Here is a 23230-nt window from a genome sequence, read left to right as displayed (position 1 = left end):
ACCTTATATGCCAGAGATGATAGTTTATTTAGTACGCCGGCCGGTGTGGCCGTGCGGTTCTAGGCGCTTCAGTCTGGAACCGCGTGACCGTTACGGTCGCAGGTTCGAATCCTGCCTCGGGCATGGATGTGTGTGATGTCCTTAGGTTAGTTAGGTTTAAGTAGTTCTAAGTTCTAGGGGACTGATGAGCACAGATGTTAAGTCCCATAGTGCTCAGAGCCATCTGAGCCATTTTTTTATTTAGTAAACATAGTCGTGGTCGCATATGAGTTGTTACATTTTGATGATCGCTTGTGGTCTACTACAGAGACCATCATCAGATCTACATTCTGTGAACAGAAATGAAACATATTGCTTTAGTTACAATCGAGATAGGCATTAATATACAATAGCGAGGGAAAAACTTACAGCATGATACGAGGGCTATTCGGAAAGTGAGGAACGATCGGTCGCGAAATGGAAACCACTGTGAAAATCCGACGAGGCTTTTCACAGACGTTTTTGGCAGTGTCTCTAGTATGCCCGTCGATAGCATCAAGACGCTCTTTTCAATTGTGAGCGCACTGTGATCGAGTAAAGGTATCTGGAACATCAATGTCACCTGCCAAGTATGAGGGCCCGCTAAGAGCTTCGCCTTAATGATTGCAGCCCACCAAACACAACTGCCATGCACTTTCTTCTTCATGGCAATTCTCAGACGCACTCTGCAGGGGCAATGAAGACGCTCCTGCAACCTTTTCGATGGGAAGTGTTCGATCACCCACAACACAACCCTAATTGGCTCGTCCTGAGTATCGTCTCTGTTCACATGAAACGCTGGACACGAAGACAACACTTGGGCTCATGCCACGCGCTATAGACCAGCGTAGAGGATTATCGGAAAGCACAGGCGACTGCCTTCTAAGAGGATGGTGTTGGAAATTTGGTATAACATTCCGACAAGTGTCTACGTCGGAGCGGCGACTATGTAGAAAAGTACCTGGAATGTGTAGCTAAATGTGCAAAGAAAACAGTTTTCGTTTTCACTGTGGTTTCCATTTCACTGCCGATCTTTTTTTACTCTCCGAACAACCCTCGTATATCCTTAGTGATAGCAAGAATAGCTGGTTCTGAGGACTCCCGTCCGATCTGGCGTAGAGAACACTGCTGAATACAGCTTGGCTGCCGATAGTTAAATACATCGAATTTTTAGCAAACGTTACTACTTCTTATAATTCCCCCATTACAACATTGTAGCCTGTGAGAACTCAAATACACCTTATGTTACGCACCACAGCTTTTATTATATAGCGTCATCATTATTATTAATTTTATCGTTTTATGTAGCTACGACTTATCGACGATCTAAAGTCATTCGCGTCCTCGATATATGCATGTATTTTAGGTTGTATAAAAGTTACAGGTATATGTTGTCATCCGTACTTTAATATTGAATTATTATAATTTTAAACAGTGAAGCGGCCATTTAAGTGATAAATGTTATGTCTATGTAAACCTAATGCTATTATACGTGCATATGTAAATATTTATTAAGTGGCCATACGGGAAAGCTCTTGCCATGCCGCCTTGTCTTTGCTACAGGTTTTGTCACTCTTCGTGAATAATACTTATTTCGATATGGAATCCGGTGCTCTCTTGATGTATAAATGTCGTTTGCACCAGTATAAAGTCGCAGTATGTCTTGTTACCCGTGTTTTAGGTCTCTATCTTCCTCGTAAGCAGTGTTTCGGGTATCTGAAGAAAAGATTAATTATGTCTGGATAAACATAACTACATAACAAGCAACTTATTTACGTAACAAACAGCTAATTTACGGAAAATTTACACTAGCTGCAGATGGTTATGTACGTATGTTACTTATTGTTTACACATCTCTTCTGTGGTTACTAGCTGGCGTCCTTCCCAATCAGATTTCACAACATCTTTGATTAATAGCGTTGGCGGAATTCATATCACCTCCTTGGTTACCAAAATGGCATCCTACCAACTGCCTTTGTTATGTTTACGTTTACCAGCACACGTTTAAAAGAGCCCAGTCATTGGATAATGACCTTCTATTAGTCGTTTTTATCATGGATTTTCTTGTTCATAAAATCGAAATATCGTTCGTTCTTTTTCCTCATGGATCTAACTCCTAATAATTATGCATCTAATAGTTGTTCTCCACACAAAGTAATCAATTCTGACGGCCATTGGCTACCAATGATTTTAAGCCGGAGACAATTGGAGGAGCTTCCACTATTTAACTACCGGCAGCCGAGCCGTATTTAGCTGTGTTCTCCACGCCAGCACGGACGCGCTTGCTCCACACCAACGATTCCTATTATCACCAATGGTAAATCGTTCTGACTTTTTACTACATTATTGTATGTTAATGTTCATTTCGATTGTAACTAAAGTAATATGTTTTATTACTCTTCACAGAATGTAGATCTGATGATGTTCTCTATAGTAAATCGAAACCTCTCATCAAAATAAAAAAGTAGCAACTCATATGCGACCACCCATGTGTTTACTAAATAAATTATAATATTATTAGAGCACTGTTTTCCTGGAGCAATATCCCAAAAAATTGAGTCTAGCCACATAATTTGAACTGTACAAGCACATTTAGAACACTAAAAATAGTGTATGGGCATCAATAACAACCGTTAGAATACAAACATATACAATTACATTATAAATGAAGCACAAAATCAAATTCGTTGCTTCTTAATTGCAAACATAAGCACGCCTGATATTTGTCCATTACAACTCCATCTTCCACGAATGAGAAACAATTGTTTTATTAAACTGTACTTATTTCTTTGGCCCAGCGTCCGCCTCCGTAGCGTAGCGGTAGCGTTTCCGCGTACCACGCAGGCGGCCCGGGTTCGATTCCCGGCAGGGGAATGGGTGTTGTGTGTCCTTCATGATCATTGACCCGTAAGTCGCCGACGTGGCGTCCACTAAAAAGGACTTGCAATACGGCTGCCGAACTCCCCCCGCATGGGGCCTCACGGCCAACACTGCCATACGATCATTTCTTTTTTTTTGCGCTTAATACGCATATGCAACAAAAATGAGGGTTTCCCATTTGAAAATATGTAGCTGATCCCACCCACGCAAGAGAGATGGTTAGGAGGTGGCCAATTACAGCACAGCCAGGCATACCCTTCACTAAATTTCACAGAAAATTTTTTACGTACGATTCCTCATTGTCGAGACATTCAGTTGTCTCAAGTTAAAGCAAACACCCGGTATAATGCACTGGCGGAAAAAATAACTAGACCAAAAACAGTTAATGGAGAGTAATGACATTTAGAGAAAACAATTATCTAGATAATGTATTTAAGTGATTCACACTGCAAGATCATAGGTTGATGTAAGTGCAAGGTGAGTAATTGAAAATGTTTAATGCTGATACATTAAAAACCGGTGTAACAGCAAGATTGTTGGATGCAAGGTCGGAAATGTGAATGCATTGTGTTGCACAGGTGCCAGATGTCAGTTTGTGGGATGGAGTTCCACGTCTGTTACACTTGGTCGGTCAATACAAGCTTTCACTATGAAACATACATACTTTCACACTTCGTTCCAATGAACTCTCGCTTGATGCCACTGAAGTCGCAAATGGTGGTGGTTTGGAATCAGTGGAATGCAGGCTACAGGGCGTCTTGCTCGGAGCTGTCTTTGAAGTAACCGAATTGTAACAGTTAATTGTTTCACTGTGATGCCAACTGCTGCTCAGATTGCTGGTTCAGATGCAGTGCGATGCGCCAGAACCATACGCCGAACACGCTGGTCTTCCATCTTGGTAGTGCCACGCGCCAATCAGGAGACCGATCTCCTCGCGGCCGTACAATCTCGTGACCACCTTTTCCAGCAGTCATGTACAGTGATTACATTCCTGTGAAGTGCTTCTGCAATATCGCCGAAGAAAAATTCAGCTTCTTGTAGCCCTGTTTCATTACCTCGTTCAAACTCTTGTTCTTGTCGGTTCAAAGGCATTCTTCACTATCATCAGCTCATCACCTCGGATCTGAAAGGTAACCAACGTTCTCGACCGTTACAGAGTGTATTTGAAGTAAGTCTGATTTGCATCCTCATAGTGGCCCTTCTAGCACCACTGTTATGCGACTGGCGCGAAATTTCAACAGTCACCATCTTTCAGATTTAAAAATACACCTACCAACTTTCGTTTATGTCGCACAATTCCTTCGCGCTGCTGCAATTTTTCTTCGTTCAGTTTATTTTACAAAATACTGAAATATCTGCCGTGAAATGCAGTAGTTACTTTCGAAGAATAGGCAGCACCTATACATTACCACACAGGTAGGAAAATGCAAAAAAATAAAAAAATAAAAAAAAAATAAAAAATAATCTGCGAAGACGCAGCGTTGAAAATGCCATACATCAATATCACCGTAGTATATAGTAAACATTCAGATTTCTTATCTAACTTAAGCTCCCCCATCGCCAAATATCAGTTTAATCATCCAAAATTACAGTTACAGAAAACCAGTGAATATTCCTTTCCATTTCAGATATTAGGTATTCCAGTGTTTCATAGTAAATCCGAGATAGCCCCACATAATAAGATATAACCATATAACGAATTATGTGCAGGAATTATACACACGATACATTTGGACAATTTAAAGTAAAGACTGAAAAGAGGGTGGGAAACGGAAGGGTGGGTGAAGGAGAATGGGACTAAAAGTAACAATTTAAAATATAAGACCAGTTTGGGGTATTGCTTCCATGCAAATAACAATTCTTTATGACTAAAATATAATGTATTGAGAGCATCAAGATATTGTAAAAGGAACTAAAAGAAGGAGATGGGGCTTTAAGAGGTGATGAGAGATATGAGGCGGGGAGGGGGGCAGGGTGGGAGAAGGAGTAAACTGCATTAAAAGTGCAAACAATCAAGATGGAGGAACATCCAAAACTGCGCAATATAGCAGAGGTTGAAAATTCCGCTACAGTTGTAAAGTTCTTTCATTATCACACGACCGGTTTCGGGCTTTTATAAGCCCATCTTCAGGTGTCGTAACTCGGTGCTGTGACCCCCGATTGCCGGGAAAGACGTGTAAAAGGCGCGGTATGGTACCTACGAGCTCACAATACTTGTCAATTTAATGTGAAAAGTGCCCACAATGTCACTGTGTTATCGGCATACACCCAGTACCATTAATTTCTTGGTGATGTAAATCCTATTTAATTTAAAGGATGATATCTCGAAGTGTTTGTCTTCACTTACTGTACTAAGGTCATGCCTTGATTTAAACTGTGTTCCTTTTTGATACAGTATCAGTCCCGTTACACAGCGATAATATGACATGTATTTGTGTCTCTACACGAATGTTCAGTGACAGAAACTACTGTGTAATTCATAGAGTGTAGCTAAACTTCAGATTGCTGTAATTCATTTTTTACTGACTTGCATCTTCTCATGAAAGGTCGTTGTGTCTGTCAAATGTCCGATGTTACTTTTTACAAAAGCTTCCTTTTCCCTATGACACTTGGAGCAGTGGCGCGGCAGTACTATTTACCTTTGCACGAATATCCTATTTGCCTCATATATCGATAGAGGCCAACTCTCTGTTTGCGATCAGAAGTAATTTTTGTCATTGTAAGGACTCTTCGGCCTGCAGCCGCAGTTTTTTATGGAGTTAAAAGTTAATTGAACGTTTAAAGATTTAAATAAGAAGTTGCAATGAAGTGTTCATCTGCAGTGCATGCTTGTTTATCTTCATTGTGGACATGCTCAATAAACGTTATAATTAACAGACTTTTCATCATCTTGGCAATTTCATTTGCAATAAATGTGTTTCGCAGTGTTATGTGTTCATTAGCTAATCCAGCCCCACACCACTCCTCAACCTAGCCTCTGGCCGCTGCGCTACTACAGACAAGTAATGTGTGATACAATGTAACTTGTGAGAGATTATTTGAGAATTTCTTGGACTACTGAAGACAGTCTTGAGGCAGGGGAACCTCTTGTTTGGAATTATAAATAAAGAGATCTATTTTGGTTATTTATGGCAACGAGAAACTCTCACTAAGGGTTTAAAAATCTGATAAGATATAGATATTTGCAATCTGAAATGAAAGAAAGTCGGAAATGGACAAAGTATTTTTCCAGACGAAAAGCAGTACTAGTGAAAAGTATTTTTGTGGATAAAGTCGTCTAAAATGCTTAGTATATTTCTTAATTTATAACTAAGCTTCGGCTGTTGTCATCACCAGATAAAAACTTGAAACTTGTAAAACAACGTTCAGTGCCAGTTTCGATAACAAGGTAATAATCTAACTTGCTAATTTACTGCTGGCATAGTTTCTTTCTGTGTTAAAGGACTAAATATCAACCAAATTTCAATTTCGTGTGGTACCCTTGCTGTGCCTTTGCGACACAGTGAGTTAGTTGCTAATAGAGCGCCTGTTGTAGCCACCTAAATGGGCACATCGAGCCTGAATATCAAACAGACTGCGTACTCCTGAATACAGAGCACGTCCCACTCAGATTCTGCAACTAATTTCTCCCTTCATCACGACGCTATGCAGTCGGCGTTGTAATCTCAACTTCACTGGCACGACATTCTGCTGAATTACCAACTACACTTCTGCAGTACTGGAACGTCGATTACTTTCACTAAGTCGTTTAATAACTCGATAATGATTTCCAGTACGTAAGTGTTATACCACGAAAGCCAACCATTCGCGTAATTAATCAAGTAGGTTCCTAATGACTGATGCCGCAAAGTCTCATAGATATTTCTTTGTTCTTGCTGTGCTCACAAAACTGTATGATCCCCCAAACTTATTCACACCTACTACAGAGAGGCCAATGGTCAAATGAGATCTTCATCTCCTAAATTTCATTATTCTTGAATGACGGTGCCCATTACAGCACTCCTGATGGAGGCAGTGAGTGTTCCCAGCGTGGGCCAACAATACACTGAATTGACCAAATTCATGGGATGGCGATGTACACATATACCAAAGGTGGTAGTATCGCAAACACGCAAATGGACAGTGCATTGGCGGAATTGTCATTTGTACTCTGGTGATTCATGTGAAAAGTTTTCAGACCACAGGAATTAACATACGTTTAACTCAGTATGGTAGTTGGAGCTAGACGCGTGGGACATACCATTTCGGAAATCGTTGGGGAATTCAATATTCTGAGAGCCACAGTGCAAAGAGTGTGCCGAGAATACAAAATTTCAGACAAAGTTTTAAACATGGCTGCTTTGTTCAGTGACCGTTTCTAAATTAAAATTGAAACAAATGAGCCTTCGGTCACTCTTGCTTTTAGTCTTATTGACCAGGTTGCGATACTTCTAAGAGTACCTTCATCACGCCATTTTAATTGTTTTCATTCTGATGAAGGCACTCTTAGAAGTGTTGAATCCTTGTCAATAAGACTAAAAATAATAGTGACAGAGGGCTCATTTGTTTCAATTTTAAATTTCAGACGTTACCTCTCACTCGGACAACGCAGTGGCCAACAGCCTTCACTTAATAGCCGAGAGAAGCAGTGTTTGTGTAGAGTTGTCAGTGCTACCAGAAAAGCAACACTGCGTGAAATGACAACAGAAATCAATGTGGGACGTACGGCGAACGTATCCGTTAGGTTCAAAAATTGTTCAAATGGCTCTGAGCACTATGGGATTCAACTGCCATGGTCATGTCCCCTAGAACTTAGAACTACTTAAACCTAACTAACCTAAGGACATCACACACATCCATGCCCGAGGCAGGATTCGAACCTGCGACCGTAGCGGTCGTGCGGTTCCAGACTGTAGCGCCTTTAACCGCTCGGCCACTCCGGCCGGCTATCCGTTAGGAGGGTACTGCGAAATCTGGCGTTAATCGGGTACGACAGACCCAAGTGCCGTTGTTATCAGCACGTCATCGCCTGCAGCGCCTCTCCTGGCGTCGTGACCATATCCGTTGAACCCTAGAGGACTGGAAAACCGTGAACTGGTCACATAAGTCCAGATTTCAGTTGATAAGGTTCGAGTGTGACGCAGATCCGACGAAGCCGTGAACCCAAGTTGTCAGCAGGCACTTCGCAAGCAGGTGGTGGCTCCATGACAGTGTGGGCTGTGTTTGCATGGAATGGACAGTGTCCTCTTGTGCAGCTGAACAGATTATTGACTGTAAATGCTTATGTTCGGCTACCGATAGGTCATCTACAGCCAATCATGGACCTCATGTTGCCAAACAACGATGTCATGTCACCAGGCCATAACTATCCGTGACTGGATTCAAAAATATTGTAGACAATTCGAGTGATTGATATGGCAACCCACATCACCATACATGAATTCCATCGGACATTTATGGTAATATGTTTGCCTCGCGTCCTTCGGTTTGCTGTTGCTGTTCACTTTCTGCTGAATACGTATCCTCACTCGGCAGACGGTGTCGTAATGTGTCGCCGACCTGACCCACTTGTGACTGGCTCGCTTCCTACTTCCGCCTCGGTCTGTGGTAATGTAAATGAGCCTTAATAAAATTTCCTTATTTCTACTCCTTTACTATTTTGTGCTATAAGATAAGCCTAGAAGGTATCGTTAAGAATATGTCTTTGTTTGCAACAAGACGAATATAAATATGGACACTGCATTGACATCTGGGGAACAACAAAATATGCACACGGCGATCATTATTGCAGTATGGGGGCTCCGAGGAAAAGGAAAGAAAAAATGGTTCAAAAGGTTGTAAGCACTAGGAGACTTAACATCTGAGGTCATCAGTACACTAAATATAGAAATACTTAAACCTAACTAACCTAAGGACATCACACATATCCATGCCCGAGACAGGATTCAAGCCTGCGACCGTAGCATCAGAGTGGTTCCGGACTGAAGCGCCTAGAACCACTCAGCCATTGCGGAGGGCGGAAAAGGAAAGTTGCCAGACTGCATTCACAATAGTCGCAAGTGAATCAGGTATAGACGCTACTGGATACACAACAAAACTACCTCTTCTTTGCAGAAACAGCAATTTTAAGCGCAGTCGTTAACTTTCAGACGTGTTAAGGCTAGCAGCTGTTCCCAGTCTTTCAGGACTTCGTGATGTTATCTCGCAAGAAGCGAATGAAAGATGTTTTGGCCATGATATCCTGACCTACCTCGATAGAGAAGGTGTTAGACCATTGCCTTGGATCACACATTCTCCAGAACTCTCACCCACTGAAAACATTTGACCATGAGTTGATGAGAAACTGGTTTGCCACTAACTGCTTGCCACTTCTTTTGATGAACTCTGGGATGAAGTCGAAGTAGCATGCAATGATGTACACATTATTTGAGATCGAAACGTAGTTGGAACCACTGTAGCTGCCAGAGGTATCAGCTCTACATACTAATCTCTCGCCTTATTATTATCCCTGTGCCATGCGCATGTAACTGCCAAATTATTGGGTCTTACGTCGGGAGAGGTCATTAGTGGCCGGTGAGAAGACGAATATTTAGAGTCATACTGTGCGGAATCGAGCGAAGTCAAACCCCATACATATAATAACTGGCGTCGCTCGTAGACTGATTGTGCTGCAGCACCGTGTTGTCGATTAACAGGCCGGGTCTGGCGAGGAACCAGGCGACGCTGCTGTGTTATGTCTCTGATGCCGGGCCCAGTGACCAGTTGACTTCCATACGTGAGGCCGTAAATGCAGCGACAACCGTTGAGGAATCTGCACTCTGTTAAGTATCGAGAACACGGGGAGAATAGTGATGATTCAAGATACTTTTTTCGTTTAAGAGCATCCCTTCGTTTTTTGGATCTGACTGTGTGCCACTCAGTTAGGTTACCGCTTTAATAGTCAGGGCGTGTGCCCAGCATATGTTGATTAAGACTGAGCTGAGGTCACTTCTGCTTCTTCATAGACCTTTGTATGTTTAAGTGAAGCGCAGTTAGTAAATCAGTCAGGATTGTTAATTCAGCTTGTGATGTTAAGCTTTACTTCTCTAGCTAAGGCTGGCAACTGCGTGTCAGCGGCGTTAAGCTCCGGGAAGTAAGCATTGCGTAAAGGGGATGAGCGTCTAGTAGTCATGTCCGTTGAACAGCGTGGTGCCTTTCGCGCCGGATACCATTTCTTTCTTTTTCATAAGAGCACACGATCTGAACCTTAGGTTCAATTACAACGCGAATGGTGGACTGCTTGTTTGCCATTTTGAGTATACAGTTAGCAGGTTCCTTACTGGTTAGTGTGACCTATTCGTGAAGTGCTCATGAATTAACAACTGCTACGCCGTTTAGTTAAGTAAATATTTCGCGTGACACTGGCCACAAAATGAGATCAACATAACTGCCTGTTACGTGTGGTACAGGTCTTACGGTTGCAGTACGAAGAAGATTATTATAATTAATACGGGATATTCATTCCTGTTTGACGCCGTTGCGAGATCTGCCTCGCGGTGGTGTGTTTGTTCCTCACGGATTTGGGTACGTTTATGTTAAATATCATCTGCTTGTCTGTGTGCCTCTCTTGGCAGTACTAACTACTTTGTTCAGCTCAGTGGTGTTGTATAATCAATGCTCCCGGAAGCATACTTTCAGGTAGTGCGTTCAAAGCCACTAAAAGCGTAATTATTAATAAATGTGAACTGCTAAAAGTGGGCTGTAATTGATAATTATTTAAGGTTACTACGGAGAATGTTTTGCTTTGGGCCACTTTTTTTTGTTATTGCATTGATTAACCAAATTCTGTTGAGCACTGATGTGTAATGGTTTCCGTCTCTGTTTAAGATTTGGATCTTGTTTACGCTTGCCAGAGCCTCTGAATTTATTTGGTTACTATTCTCTGATGGAAATGGGCGATGGATGTGAGCACTATCGTACGATTCGAGAAGCAAAAGACTGGGTTCATAGCTAACCAGACCAGAGTCTCATGAAACTGCATGGAACGACTTATATTGTAAAAGTGTGTAAGTCATATTTTTGTGCATTCATGTTTTGTGTAACTTTTAGGTGGTCGCTGGGATAAATATTGAAGATTAAGACTTAGTATTGGCGGAACAAATTTCAACGTACACCTGATTAAGTTTTCTGCTTTCCTCTGCCGGAGTAACCACAGGATATCTGAGAATTTAGTACGCCTTCTCTAATGTGTATTCAAATTACGATTTCTTTGCTGTCATGTGGATGTAAAGAATGGAATCTAGGTAACAGTTGTATGAGAATACAAGACCTTCACTTTGTGGTGAGATTGGTCTCTGGGTTAAACTATGAAGTTTTACCAGCTGAGTCCAGTGCAGTATTTAACATGTAAATTTAGTGTCACTGTGTTCTTTTGATGTTGTTAATATGAAATTATAAATACAAATTGCCTCACGTTAAAATCAAACAGAATGTTATTTAACATTCACCACTACCTTACCGTTCCCAAACCAATCAGTGCCAAACAACCTCAATCTCTAAACCAACTACAAATTTAATCCTGTATTTTTTCCTACTACACACACAATAAATAAAATTTCGTTCTTTGATATCCTTCATCATGTTACAGGATTAATGACTAGCGGTGTAGGTCCATATGAGACGTTTATTGGACGTAACGTGAGGACGGAATTCGTAGCATAGTAGCATGGAAACGTTTGTGCCTTACTAGACTAATATCAGTGTTCCTGGTTTTACTTATTTCAGGTGACTGTGTAATATGCACCTGTTACATATGCTGCGAACGGATACGCTGACTCTTGTACAAAATATATTTGTGACGGAAAACATAGCTTTTTATTCATAATCGATTCTTCAAACGATAATCTGTGCAAAACCGAGTGAGGTGACTCAATGAAAACATACAATAAGTTGGGTGCCTCAGGACGGTGGTTCAAATCCTCTTTCAGCAATCCAGCTTTAGGTTCAAATGGTTCAAATGGCTCTGAGCACTATGGTACTAAACTTCTGAGGTCATCAGTCCCCTAGAACTTAGAACTACTTAAACGTAACTAACCTAAGGACATCACACACATCCATGTTCGAGGCAGGATTTGAACCTGCGACCGTAGCGGTCGCACGGTTCCAGACTGTAGCGCCTAGAACCGCTCGGCCACTCCGGCCGGCCCAGCTTTGGGAATGAAAGTTCTCTGCAGCGGAATATGCGCTGATGTGATACTTCCTGGCAGATTAAAAGTGTGTACCGGATCGAGATTAAAACTTCTTTACCTTTCTCGAGCAAGTGCTGTATCACTGAGGTATCCAAGCACGACTCACGACCAGTCCTCAAAACTTTACTTCCACCAGTACTTCGTCTCCTACGTTCCTAAATTAACAGAAGTTCTCCTGTCAACTTAAAAGACAAGCATTCCTGTAAGAGCACTTGCCTGCGACAGGCAAACGCCCCGAGTTCGAGTCTCGGTCCGTCACACAATTTTAATCTATCAAGAAGTTTCAGCAAAGCTTTAGGTTTTCTACAGTTTTCCAAAATCGCTGAAGGCAAACACCGTGCAGGTTGTATCACAAATGTCGCATTCGGTATTCTTCCCTGTCATTACCAAACTGGAGTTTTTGCTCCGTCTCTTACGATGTCGTTGACGGAACATTAAATCATAATCTCTTTTCCTTTCCTTTTTTTATCAAATCTGTGGCCAGTTTACCTCCGGACGTGCGGCATACTCACCCACATGATCATGACTAGGAAGATGAGGTTGAGAGCCAGTACGGCGATGGCTGGAGCCTGGAACAGCCAGTCGTAGCTGTCGGGGCTCATCCAAGGGCAATGTCGCATCAGCGGTTCCGTCGTCTGCACCTGTGTAACGCAATACATAATAAATCCTTCCATTTTTATCGTCCTGCTGTCGAGAAAATATAAGGTTTTATGCTGTATCAAGTTTTTATGGATAATATCAGTGTGTCTAAAAAGTCTAGATAGTTGCAAGAATGATATATTTTTCTTTGTATAGATTACTGAATAGCAGCCAAGAAGGACATTCACTAACATAGTACCGCATCCACCTACCAGCTGAAAACTGTACGTGGCTGTTACTATGAAACGTCTCACGCAAACTTGTCTTTGAAATCTAGGGAAAGAGAACAGACACACTGATGACCAAAACATTGTCGTCAATGCCCACCGTGCGGCACAGTGAAGCCTGTTGAAACTGTGGGCGCCTAATGAGGTAAGGAAAGTGTACAGATGAGGCAGAGACAAATGGAGAATTATTGTAACGATGATTCGTTCCGCAAATGTGGAATCTTACGCAATAAGTGACTCTGAGAAAGAGCAGAGTGTTATGGCGAACCGCTAGCAACAAGCTTCTCAGAAAAGTGGGAAGCTGGTCGGCTGTTCAAGTGGTTCAGTCACGAACATCTGTGGAAAGTAGTTAAAGGACAGTGAACCCACAAACTGTTGGACGTCCACATCTCACCACAGAACCTGGGGCCTGGATGCTAGCCTGCTTCTAAAATACTTCGCTATCTGCAGCGGAGTTCATCACTGAGGACGATGGCGGTGCAGGAGCAAGACGAATTGTTTCCTAGCGCACTGCTCATCTCACATACTTTGATAATGAGCTCCGCAGCGGACCACACCCACGTGTTATCGTGTCGATCTAAAGACATCATCAATTATGACCGCAGTGGTCACGAAATCATCGCCACTGTACCGTGGATAAAAGCGAACTTGTTGCAGTACTGGATGAACCACATTGGTTGTTGCGTAAGGTCGAAGGGCATCCAGGCGAATGCTGCTCCAAACATGAACCAGGTCAAAGACATAAGCCTGTTGAGTCAGTCATTATGCAATAGTGGACCTTTCCATGGCACCCTTTGTAGTAAAATAAGGTACAGCTACGTACATTATTTTGAATCACCTGCATTACTCTATGCTTGATGCCACTCCTGATAGCGATGTCATCTTCCAGCACGATTACTGTCCTCGAATCAGGACCAGAATCGTGCTAGCATGGTTTAAGGATAATGAGAGTGAATTCGCTTTGATATATTGTCCACCAGATTCGCCTGATGAACGCTATGGAACTTATGTGGAACGCTACCGGGCTCCAGCTAAGTATCGGCACGTAGTTTAAAGGAATTGCGCGACCTGCATGTGGACATCTAATGCCACATACCTTCGGAAACGTACTTATGACTTGTTGAATCTATGGTAAGCATTATCACCGCTGTATTTCGTTCCAATGTTCAGTAGCACCCCATTAAGCAAATCGTCATAATGTATTGGCTCATCAGTGTAGCTATCGTAAAACAAAAACTCGTGTCTATTAAGTAACTAAAGATATCTACAGACACAACTAGAATCTGGTTTTAGTCCTTCTGATTCATTAACTGGGTACTTGAGAGACAATGTTATTGAAATTGTAAATTTGAATTTCACTACCTTTAAAATATCCACCGCCTCCAGTCTTTGGACAGCAGAGACATGCCCACCAGATCTCTCATCAGCACTCCAAAATCCTTCTCAACAAATCGGAAGACGATAGGTTCTGTGATGTAGCTTACACTACGTAAATAGTATGACGTTTGCGTTTATATATTGATAGTTGACGGGAAAGTGTAATCTTCGAAATGCTTGAGTCTTTACGATATTCGAGTTTAGCGCCCCCCCCCCCCCCCCCTCTCTTGGCCACCCCCTCTCTCAGTCACTCTCTTCCTCTCTCTCTGCCTTCCCTACTATCTCTATAGTTCTTAAAAGTGACATAATGTGGCTACATTTTTAATTGTTTCTCCTTCACTGTTCGTTTGCAGACTAGGATGTCCGTATAGCCTACCAAGTAACGTTTTCTACGCCACTGAGGAATATCCCGCATGGTTCCATGTCGAGAACTTACAGCTGATGTGTGGATTACTTAATGGCGAAGGGGATGATAAGAAACATCATATTTCTCTTGCATCATATCGTCATCTTTTGTGTGTCTAGTGATATTTACGATTTTCTGGGCTACCAGATATTGTAAGGATAACTGAAACTGAACTATGTTAGTCCGAATAGGTATTCTACTCCCTTCTAGGGCCCGCATTCGAAAATATACAGGGTGGTCCATTGATCGTGACCGGAACAAATATCTCACGAAATAAGCGTCAAACGAAGAAACTACAAAGAACGAAACTTGTCTACCTTGGTGGGGGGAAACGAGATGGCGCTATGGTTGGCTCGCTAGATGGCGGGCCATAGGTCAAACGGATATCAACTGCGTTTTTTAAATACGAACCCTCACTTTTAATTACATATTCTTGTAGTACGTAAAGAAAAATGAATGTTTTACTTGAACCACTTTTTTCTCTTTGTGACAGATGGCGCTGTAATAGTCACAAACATATGGCTCACGATGTTAGACGAACAGTTGGTAATAGGAAGGTATTTTAAATTAAACTACAGAACGTAGGTACGTTTGAACATTTTATTGCACTTATTTCAACGTGATACCTGTACCTTTGTGAACTTATCATTCCTGAGAACGCATTCTGTTACAGTGTGATTACCTGTAAATACCAAATTAATGCAACAATTGCTCAAAATGATGTCCGTTAACTACTGTGCATTTGGCAATAAGTGTAACGACATTCCTCTCAACAGCGAGCAGTTAGCCTTCCGTAATGTCTGCACACCGCGTTGACAATGCGCTGACGCATGTTGTCAGGCGTTGTCGGTGGATCACGATAGCAAATATCCTTCAACTTTCCCCACAGAGAGAAATCCGGGGACGTCAGATCCGGTGAATGTGCGGGCCATGGTATGGTGCTTCGGTGACCAATACACCTGTCATGAAATATGCTATTCAATACCGCTACAACAGCACGCGAGCTATGTGCCGGACATCCATCATGTTGGAAGTACATCACCATTCTGTCACGCATTGAAACATCTTGTAGTAATATCGGTAGAACATTACGTACGAAATCAGCATACATTGCACCATTTAGATTGCCATCGATAAATTGGGGGCCAGTTATCCTTCCTCCCATAATGCCGCACCATACACTAACCCGCCAAGATCGCTGATATTGCACATGTCACAGCCATCATGGATTTTCCGTTGCTCAATAGCACATATTATGCCGGTTTACGTTACCGTTGTTGGTGAATGACGCTTCATCGCTAAATACAACGCGTGCAAAAAAATCTGTCATCGTCCCGTAATTTCTCTTGTGCCCAGTAGCAGAACTGTACACGACGCTCAAAGTCGTCGCCCTGCAATTTCTGGTGCATAAAAATATGTTACGGGTGCAATCGATATTGATGTAGCATTCTCAACACTGACGGTTTTGAGATTCCCGATTCTCGTGCAATTTGTCTGCTACTGATGTGCGGATTAGCCGCTACAGCAGCCAAAACACCTACTTGGTCATCATCATTTGTTGCAGGTCGTGGTTGACGTTCAATTTGTCTGCTACTGATGTGTGGATTAGCCACGACAGCAGCTAAAACACCTACTTGGGCATCATCATTTGTTGCAGGTCGTGGTTGACGTTTAACATGTGGCTAAACACTTCCTGTTTCCTTAAATGACGTAACTCTCTGGCGAACGGTCCGGACACTTGGATGATGTCGTCCAGGGTACCGAGCAGCATACATATCACACGCCCGTTGGGCATTTTGATCACAATAGCCATACATCAACACGATATCGACTTTTCCTCAATTGGTAAACGGTCCACTTTAACACGAGTAATGTATCACGAAGCAAATACCGTCCGCACTGGCGGAATGTTACGTGACACCACGTACTTATACGTTTGTGACTATTACAGCGCCATCTACCACAAAGCGAAAAAAGTGGTCCAACTAAAACATTCATATTCATTTACGTACTACAGGAATATGTAATAAAAAAAAGGTGGTTTCTATTTAAAGAAAAACGCAGTTGATATCCGTTTGACCTATGGCAGCGACATCTAGCGGGCCAACCATAGCGTCATCTGGTTTCCCCCTTCAAGCTAGACGAGTTTCGTTTGATGCTTATTTCGTGAGATATTTGGCCCGATCACTATCAATGGACAACCCTGTAGATGAAGATTTGAACAGAATTTTGACTACAATAAGAGGGCGCTCTTAAATGTAATGCCTCCGAATCTTTTATCTAAAAACTACTAACTGTTTTTAAATAAACCCAACTTTATTAAGATTCTGCCTCTTTTTTCTTCATGTATACGTATTTATTTCTCAACATAGTCACCCTGGTGATGAATACATTTCTCCCAACGATACGCACGTTTGTTGATATCGTGACTGTATGATGTTTGATTTCGTTTACGCAGCCACAACCTCACCTCGCCTGTCATCGCTTCAACACTATCAAAGTAAAGTTACATAATTTCTCCTTTAAAATTTGGAGAGGAATGAAAATCGGATGGGGCCAGCTCACGACTGTTGAGGGTGGTCGATGATAGTGAACGTCAGGCGCTGGATAACTGCAGATGTCGCTGCGCTTGTGCGTCAACTGGTATTGCAATGCTGAAGGTGAGGGTGCTTAATGTGTGGACGAACTCTTCAAATTCAGAAACTAGATTACAGCACGCTGTTACTTATGTACCTACTTATTTACATTACACTCCGCCATGTTATACACTACCGCTAGGAGCTCTCTAGCGGCAGACGGTTGCGACATGCCGCAGCAAAGCCGTGAAGTCGACCGAGTAATATGCGTGACATGAAATACGTCAACCGATACCGAGAACAGATTAAAAAGTTCGGAGGCGCTACTTTTCAACATGCCATCGTAATCTACGTGTCAAGCTAAAGGAGCGCAATTTGCAGACGTAGTACTTGGATCTTCCTTCGAGGCAGAAATCCACTTTTAAACAAGGCACACAGTATGTTTGTGATTTCGACTGAATGAGTGAAATCTCTGCAGAATGTGACTGGAATCAAAAACCCATTGTGGCAGGACCTGATGATCTGGCCACAACATCTAAGGAACTTGCATTTATATTTTTAATGTACTACAGCCACTTTCCCAAACGTCAGTGGAAAGATATTTTGCTATTTAGAGAAGGAGAGTAATTAGTGATTATAATAATAAAATGTGTTGCCACCATCACAAAAACGAAGAGAAGGATTTTTTCATCTTAAAGATCTATTTGCAGTTTTTAGTTGCAACTAAACAAAGCAAAAGAGTAACTCGGTTGATCAAGACCAGTTACGAACAGACACACTGCAACGCTAAAGTCTAATACTAGTAGTCACTCGAGGGACACTTTTAGTGAATTGGTCGTCGCCGGCTTGGTGGGTATCTCTTTGTGATATAATTCATAGAATCGTGAATTATTCCTGTATAATGCTCGAATTACATATAGAAGTTAGCACAATGGGACTATTTCACATTGTTTAAGCATACTACAAACATTCTCTTTTTTTTTGGTGGGGGGGGGGGAGGTGGATTCATTTCTGTGTATCAGACTAAAGCATCAGACATCCCAAAGTATCGAGCTTTCGTACACTAGTCACAAACTACACATGTAACTGTATTTGTCTGCCTTAGGGTGGATGGATAGGAATTTCATATTTAATTTATGGTTATTATTACTCTAAATCGTGAGGTAAAAGTAAGGAAGACGTTGTACAGGCGGGTAGTTGATAAACGGGGAAGGATTAGTTTTTGGTTGATGCATACGTTCGTAGCATTTATTAATAAATTTAATAAACACAACAGATACACATTGCAGAGACTTTAGCAATCAACAATAAATTCTCCTTCGCTATTTACAAGTCTTCCAACGCTGGAGTAACTGTTTCATTCCGCGACTGTAGAAATCACGTGGTTTTTTAGGCGAAGAATTCGTCCAGCAATGTTCGAATCTCATTTTAATCCATAAAGGAAGTTCATTGAAGGTTGTTCGATAGAGAGCGGAAAAGCTGAAAATCTAAGGGTGCACGGTCAGGTGAATACGGTGGGTGTGGAATGACTACCCAACCAAACTCCTGTGTAATGCTTTAGTCAAACAAGAAAAATTCGGGAGTACGTTGTCGTGGAGGAACATCACTATACCCACTTTTCCTGATAGTCGTTCTTGGACTGCGTCTACCTGACGTCTTAGTTGTTGACAATAAATGACAGCAGTGATGGCTACACTTCAGAAAGCAATTCCTAATACACCACACCGTCGCTGGTTCACCAAATCTTTTGTGGAGGCAATAAAATACAGGTTAGAAATGGTCGGTGGTGTTCACGACCGAACTGAGGACGAGGAAAGCAGACAAGCTCATATGGCCATCCACTGACTTATATATATCCACGCAAATGTCGCACGAAGGTCCAGTTACCACAGTTCATCACATTTGCCATTTCGCGAATACTCTGACTTCGATCATTGTTGATTAATGTTCTGAAACGATCTTCATCAAAGGCTGAGGTCTTCCAGAACGCAGACTGTAACTAATATCAAAAAAATCCTCCTTAGAACAAGAGTCTGCAGCTCGTGGTCCCGCGGTCGGTTCCCGTGTTCGATTCCCGTCGATATCAGGGGTTTTCACCTGCCCTGATATTACTAGGTGTTGTTGTGTCGTCTTCATCATCATGATTCATCCCCATTACGGTCGGAGGAAGGCTACGGCTAACCACTTCCATTAGGATCTTGCCTAGTACAGCGGTGCGGGTCTCCCCCATCGTTACCCTACACTGTGTCAAGAAGTATGGTACTTCATTTCCATTTCCATTAAAACGAGAAAATCATTTTCTTGCCGTTCTCTGTCCGATGACATTGCCCCCATACTTGGCACAAATGTTTCTGGCTGCCACCTTCGCTGCCTTCCCTTTACTGAAGTCCACATCACACTCCATTTCCTAAAGCACATAGCTTCACTCATTCTCTCCAGATGATAAACTGAGAATATGTAAAATCAAATAGCAACAGTGGACTACAAATAAAAAATTAAAATCGATGAAGGAACAATAGAAACCAGAAAACAACCTCGGTCACTCGTTCGAAACCCACCACCGCTTTAATTCTGATTAATAATCAGCATTGGCGGTCGAAGTCTCTCGCCAAAAGAAGTCACCCTCATTCTGCCAAAGGCCTTGTCAAAGAGGGCGGAGGAGCGGACAGAGGTTCAGGGCACTCTCCTATCCTTTGGGTGCGAAACTGCCCATGAAGGCGGAAGAATAAGCAATGATCAGAGGCATCATGCAGAAGGCAATGGAAACCACTGCCTTAAAGACACGTAGCGTGTACCCACAGGACACGTGGCCTGTAATTGAAAAAGTGTCATGATAATCTCTCCATCGGCAAAAGATTCTGGAATAGTCCACCTTTCGGTTCTCTGGGAGGGGACTGCCAAGCGGGAGGTGACCATGAGAAAAAGACTGAATAACCGACGAAGGGATGACGCTCTGCGAGTCGGGGCGTGGATGTCAGAAACTTGAATGTGGTAGGAAAGCTAGAAAATCTGAAGAGAAAAATGCAAATGCTAAATGTACATATACTAGGAGTCAGTGAAATGAGTATAGGGTAATATCAGCAATAGCAGAAAATTGGATAACGGGAGTAGGATTTGTTACGAATATGATGGAGGGGCAGAGAGTCTGTTACTGTGAAGGCGAGTATCATACAGTTTGTACAAGAGCAACCAAGAGGGAATAATAAGAGTTGCCAACCAAGAAGTGCTCTAATTAAAAAGCATGTAGGACAGGGCAGTAGTCTTTCACCCCTACTTTTGAGTCTGTACATCGAAGAAGCAATGACAGAATTTAAAAAATGTTTCTGGAGTGGAATTAAAATTGAAGGTGGAAGTTTATCAATGATACGATTCACGGATGACATTGCTATCGTAAGTGAAAATGAAGAAGAATTACATGGTCTGCTGAATGGAATGAACAATCCAATGAGAACAGAATGTGGACTGAGAGTAAGTCGAAGAAAGACTAAAGTAATGAGAAATAGCAGAAATGAGAAAAGCGAGAAACTTAACTTCAGGATTGATGGTCACGAAGTAGATGAAGTTAAGGAATTCTACTGCCTAGGCAGTAAAGAAACTAATGACGGACAGAGCAAGCAGAACATCAAAAGCCAACAAGCACTATTTCTAGCCAAGTGAAGTCTACTCGTATCAAACATAGGTCTTAATTTGAGGAAGAAATTTCTGAGTATGTATGCTTGGAGCACAGCATTGTAAGGAAGTGAAACTCGGACTTTGGGAAAACCAGAACAGAAGAGAATGGAAGCATTTGAGATGTGGTTCTACAGGCGAATGTTGAAAATTAGGTGGACTGATAATACACTACTGGCCATTAAAATTGCTACACCACGAAGATGACGTGCTACAGACGCGAAATTTAACCGACAGGAAGAAGACTCTGTGATATGCAAATGATTAGCTTTTCAGAGCATTCACACAAGGCTGGCGCCGGTGGTGACACCTACAACGTGCTGACACGCAGAAGAAGTAAATACTTTGGGTTTTACTGATGACATTATAATTCTATCAGAGACAGCAAAGGACCTGGAAGAGCAGTTGAATGGTATGGACAATGTCTTGAACGGAGAATATAAGATGAAGATCAACATAAGCAATAAGGGGATAATGCAGCATAGTCCAATTAAATCGGGTGATGCTGAAGGAGTTAGATTATGGAGACACTTAAGGTAGTAAATGAGTTTTTGGGGAGAAAAATATCTGATGGTCGAAGTAGAGACAATATAAAATGTAGACTGTCAATGGCAAGGAACGCGTTTCTGAAGAAGAGACATTTGTTAACATCGAGTATAGATTTAGGTGTCAGTAAGTTGTTTCTGAAAGTATTTTTATGCAGTGTAGCCACGTAAGGAAGAGAAATATGGACGATAAATACACTACTGGCCATTAAAATTGCTACACCAGGAAGATAACGTGCTACAGACGCGAAATTTAACCGACAGAAAGAGGATTCTGTGATATGCAAATGAATAGCCTTTCAGGTCATTCACACAAGATTGGCGCCGGTGGCGACACCTACAACGTGCTGACATAAGGAAAGTTTTCAACCGATTTCTCATACACAAACAGCAATTGACCGGCGTTGCCTGGTGAAAAGTTGTTGTGATGCCTCATGTAAGGAGGAGAAATGGGTACCATCACGTTTCCGACTTTGATAAATGTCGGATTGTAGCCTATCGCGATTGCGGTTTATCGTATCGCGATATTGATACTGGCACTGGTCGAGGTCCAATGACTGTTAGCAGAATATGGAATCGTTGGGTTCAGGCGGGTAATACCGAACGCCGTGCTGGATCCCAACGGTCTCGTATCACTAGCAGTCGAGATGACAGGCATCTTATCCGCATGGCTGTAACGGATCGTGCAGCCACGTCTCAATCCCTGAGTCAACAGATGGGGACGTTTGATAAACTACCATCTGCACGAACAGTTCGACGACGTTTGCTGCAGGATGGACTATCAGCTCGGAGTCCATGGCTGCGGTTACCCTTGACGCTGCATCACAGACAGGAGCGCCTGCGATGGTGTACTCAACGACGAATCTGGGTGCATGAATAGCAAAACATCATTTTTTGGGATGAATCCAGGTTCTGTTTACAGTATCACGATGGTCACATCCGTGTTTGGCAACATCACGGTGAACGCACATTGGAACCGTGTATTCGTCATCGCCATATTGGCGTATCACCCGGCGTGATGGTATGGGGTGCCATTGTTTACACGTCTCGGTCACGTCTTGTTCGCATTGACGGCACATTGAACAGTGGACGTTACATTTCAGATGTGCTACGACCCGTGGGTCTACCCTTCATTTGATCCCTGCCAAACCCTACATTTCAGCAAGATAAGGCGCGACAGCATGTTGCAGGTAATACGGGCCCTTCTGGATACAGAAAATGTTCGACTGCTGCCCTGGCCAGCACATTCCCCAGATATCTCACCAATTGAAAACGTCTGGTCAATGGTGGCCGAGCAACTGTCTAGTCACAATACGGCAGTCACTACTCTTGATAGCCGGCCGAAGTCGCCGTGCGGTTAAAGGCGCTGCAGTCTGGAACCGCACGACCGCTACGGTCGCAGGTTCGAATCCTGCCTCGGGCATGGATGTTTGTGATGTCCTTAGGTTAGTTAGGTTTAACTAGGTCTAAGTTCTAGGGGACTAATGACCTCAGCAGTTGAGTCCCATGGTGCTCAGAGCCATTTGAACCATTTTGAACTACTCTTGATGAAGTGTGGTATCGTGTTGAAGCTGTATGGGCTGCTGTACCTGTACACGCCATCCAAGCTCTGTTTGACTCAATGTTCAGGCGTATCAAGGCCGTTATTACGGCCAGAGGTGGTTGTTCTGGGTACTGATTTCTCAGG

General features: G+C 42.5%; 1 protein-coding gene across 1 annotated transcript in view; it reads right to left on the bottom strand.

Moving 5' to 3' along the window:
• LOC124788686 (diuretic hormone receptor-like) overlaps window positions 1-23230 on the bottom strand; it is a 202432-nt gene that overhangs the window by 15971 nt on the left and 163231 nt on the right. Inside the window, exon 8 of the mRNA XM_047255968.1 lies at window positions 12617-12739. Within this exon, the coding sequence (XP_047111924.1) occupies window positions 12617-12739 (123 nt within the window). The remainder of the gene's footprint in view (window positions 1-12616; window positions 12740-23230) is intronic.

The sequence above is a fragment of the Schistocerca piceifrons genome, chromosome 3 (genome assembly GCF_021461385.2).
Source record: "Schistocerca piceifrons isolate TAMUIC-IGC-003096 chromosome 3, iqSchPice1.1, whole genome shotgun sequence".
Taxonomy (NCBI): domain Eukaryota; kingdom Metazoa; phylum Arthropoda; class Insecta; order Orthoptera; family Acrididae; genus Schistocerca; species Schistocerca piceifrons.
This window is presented reverse-complemented; position numbering and strand designations above follow the sequence as displayed.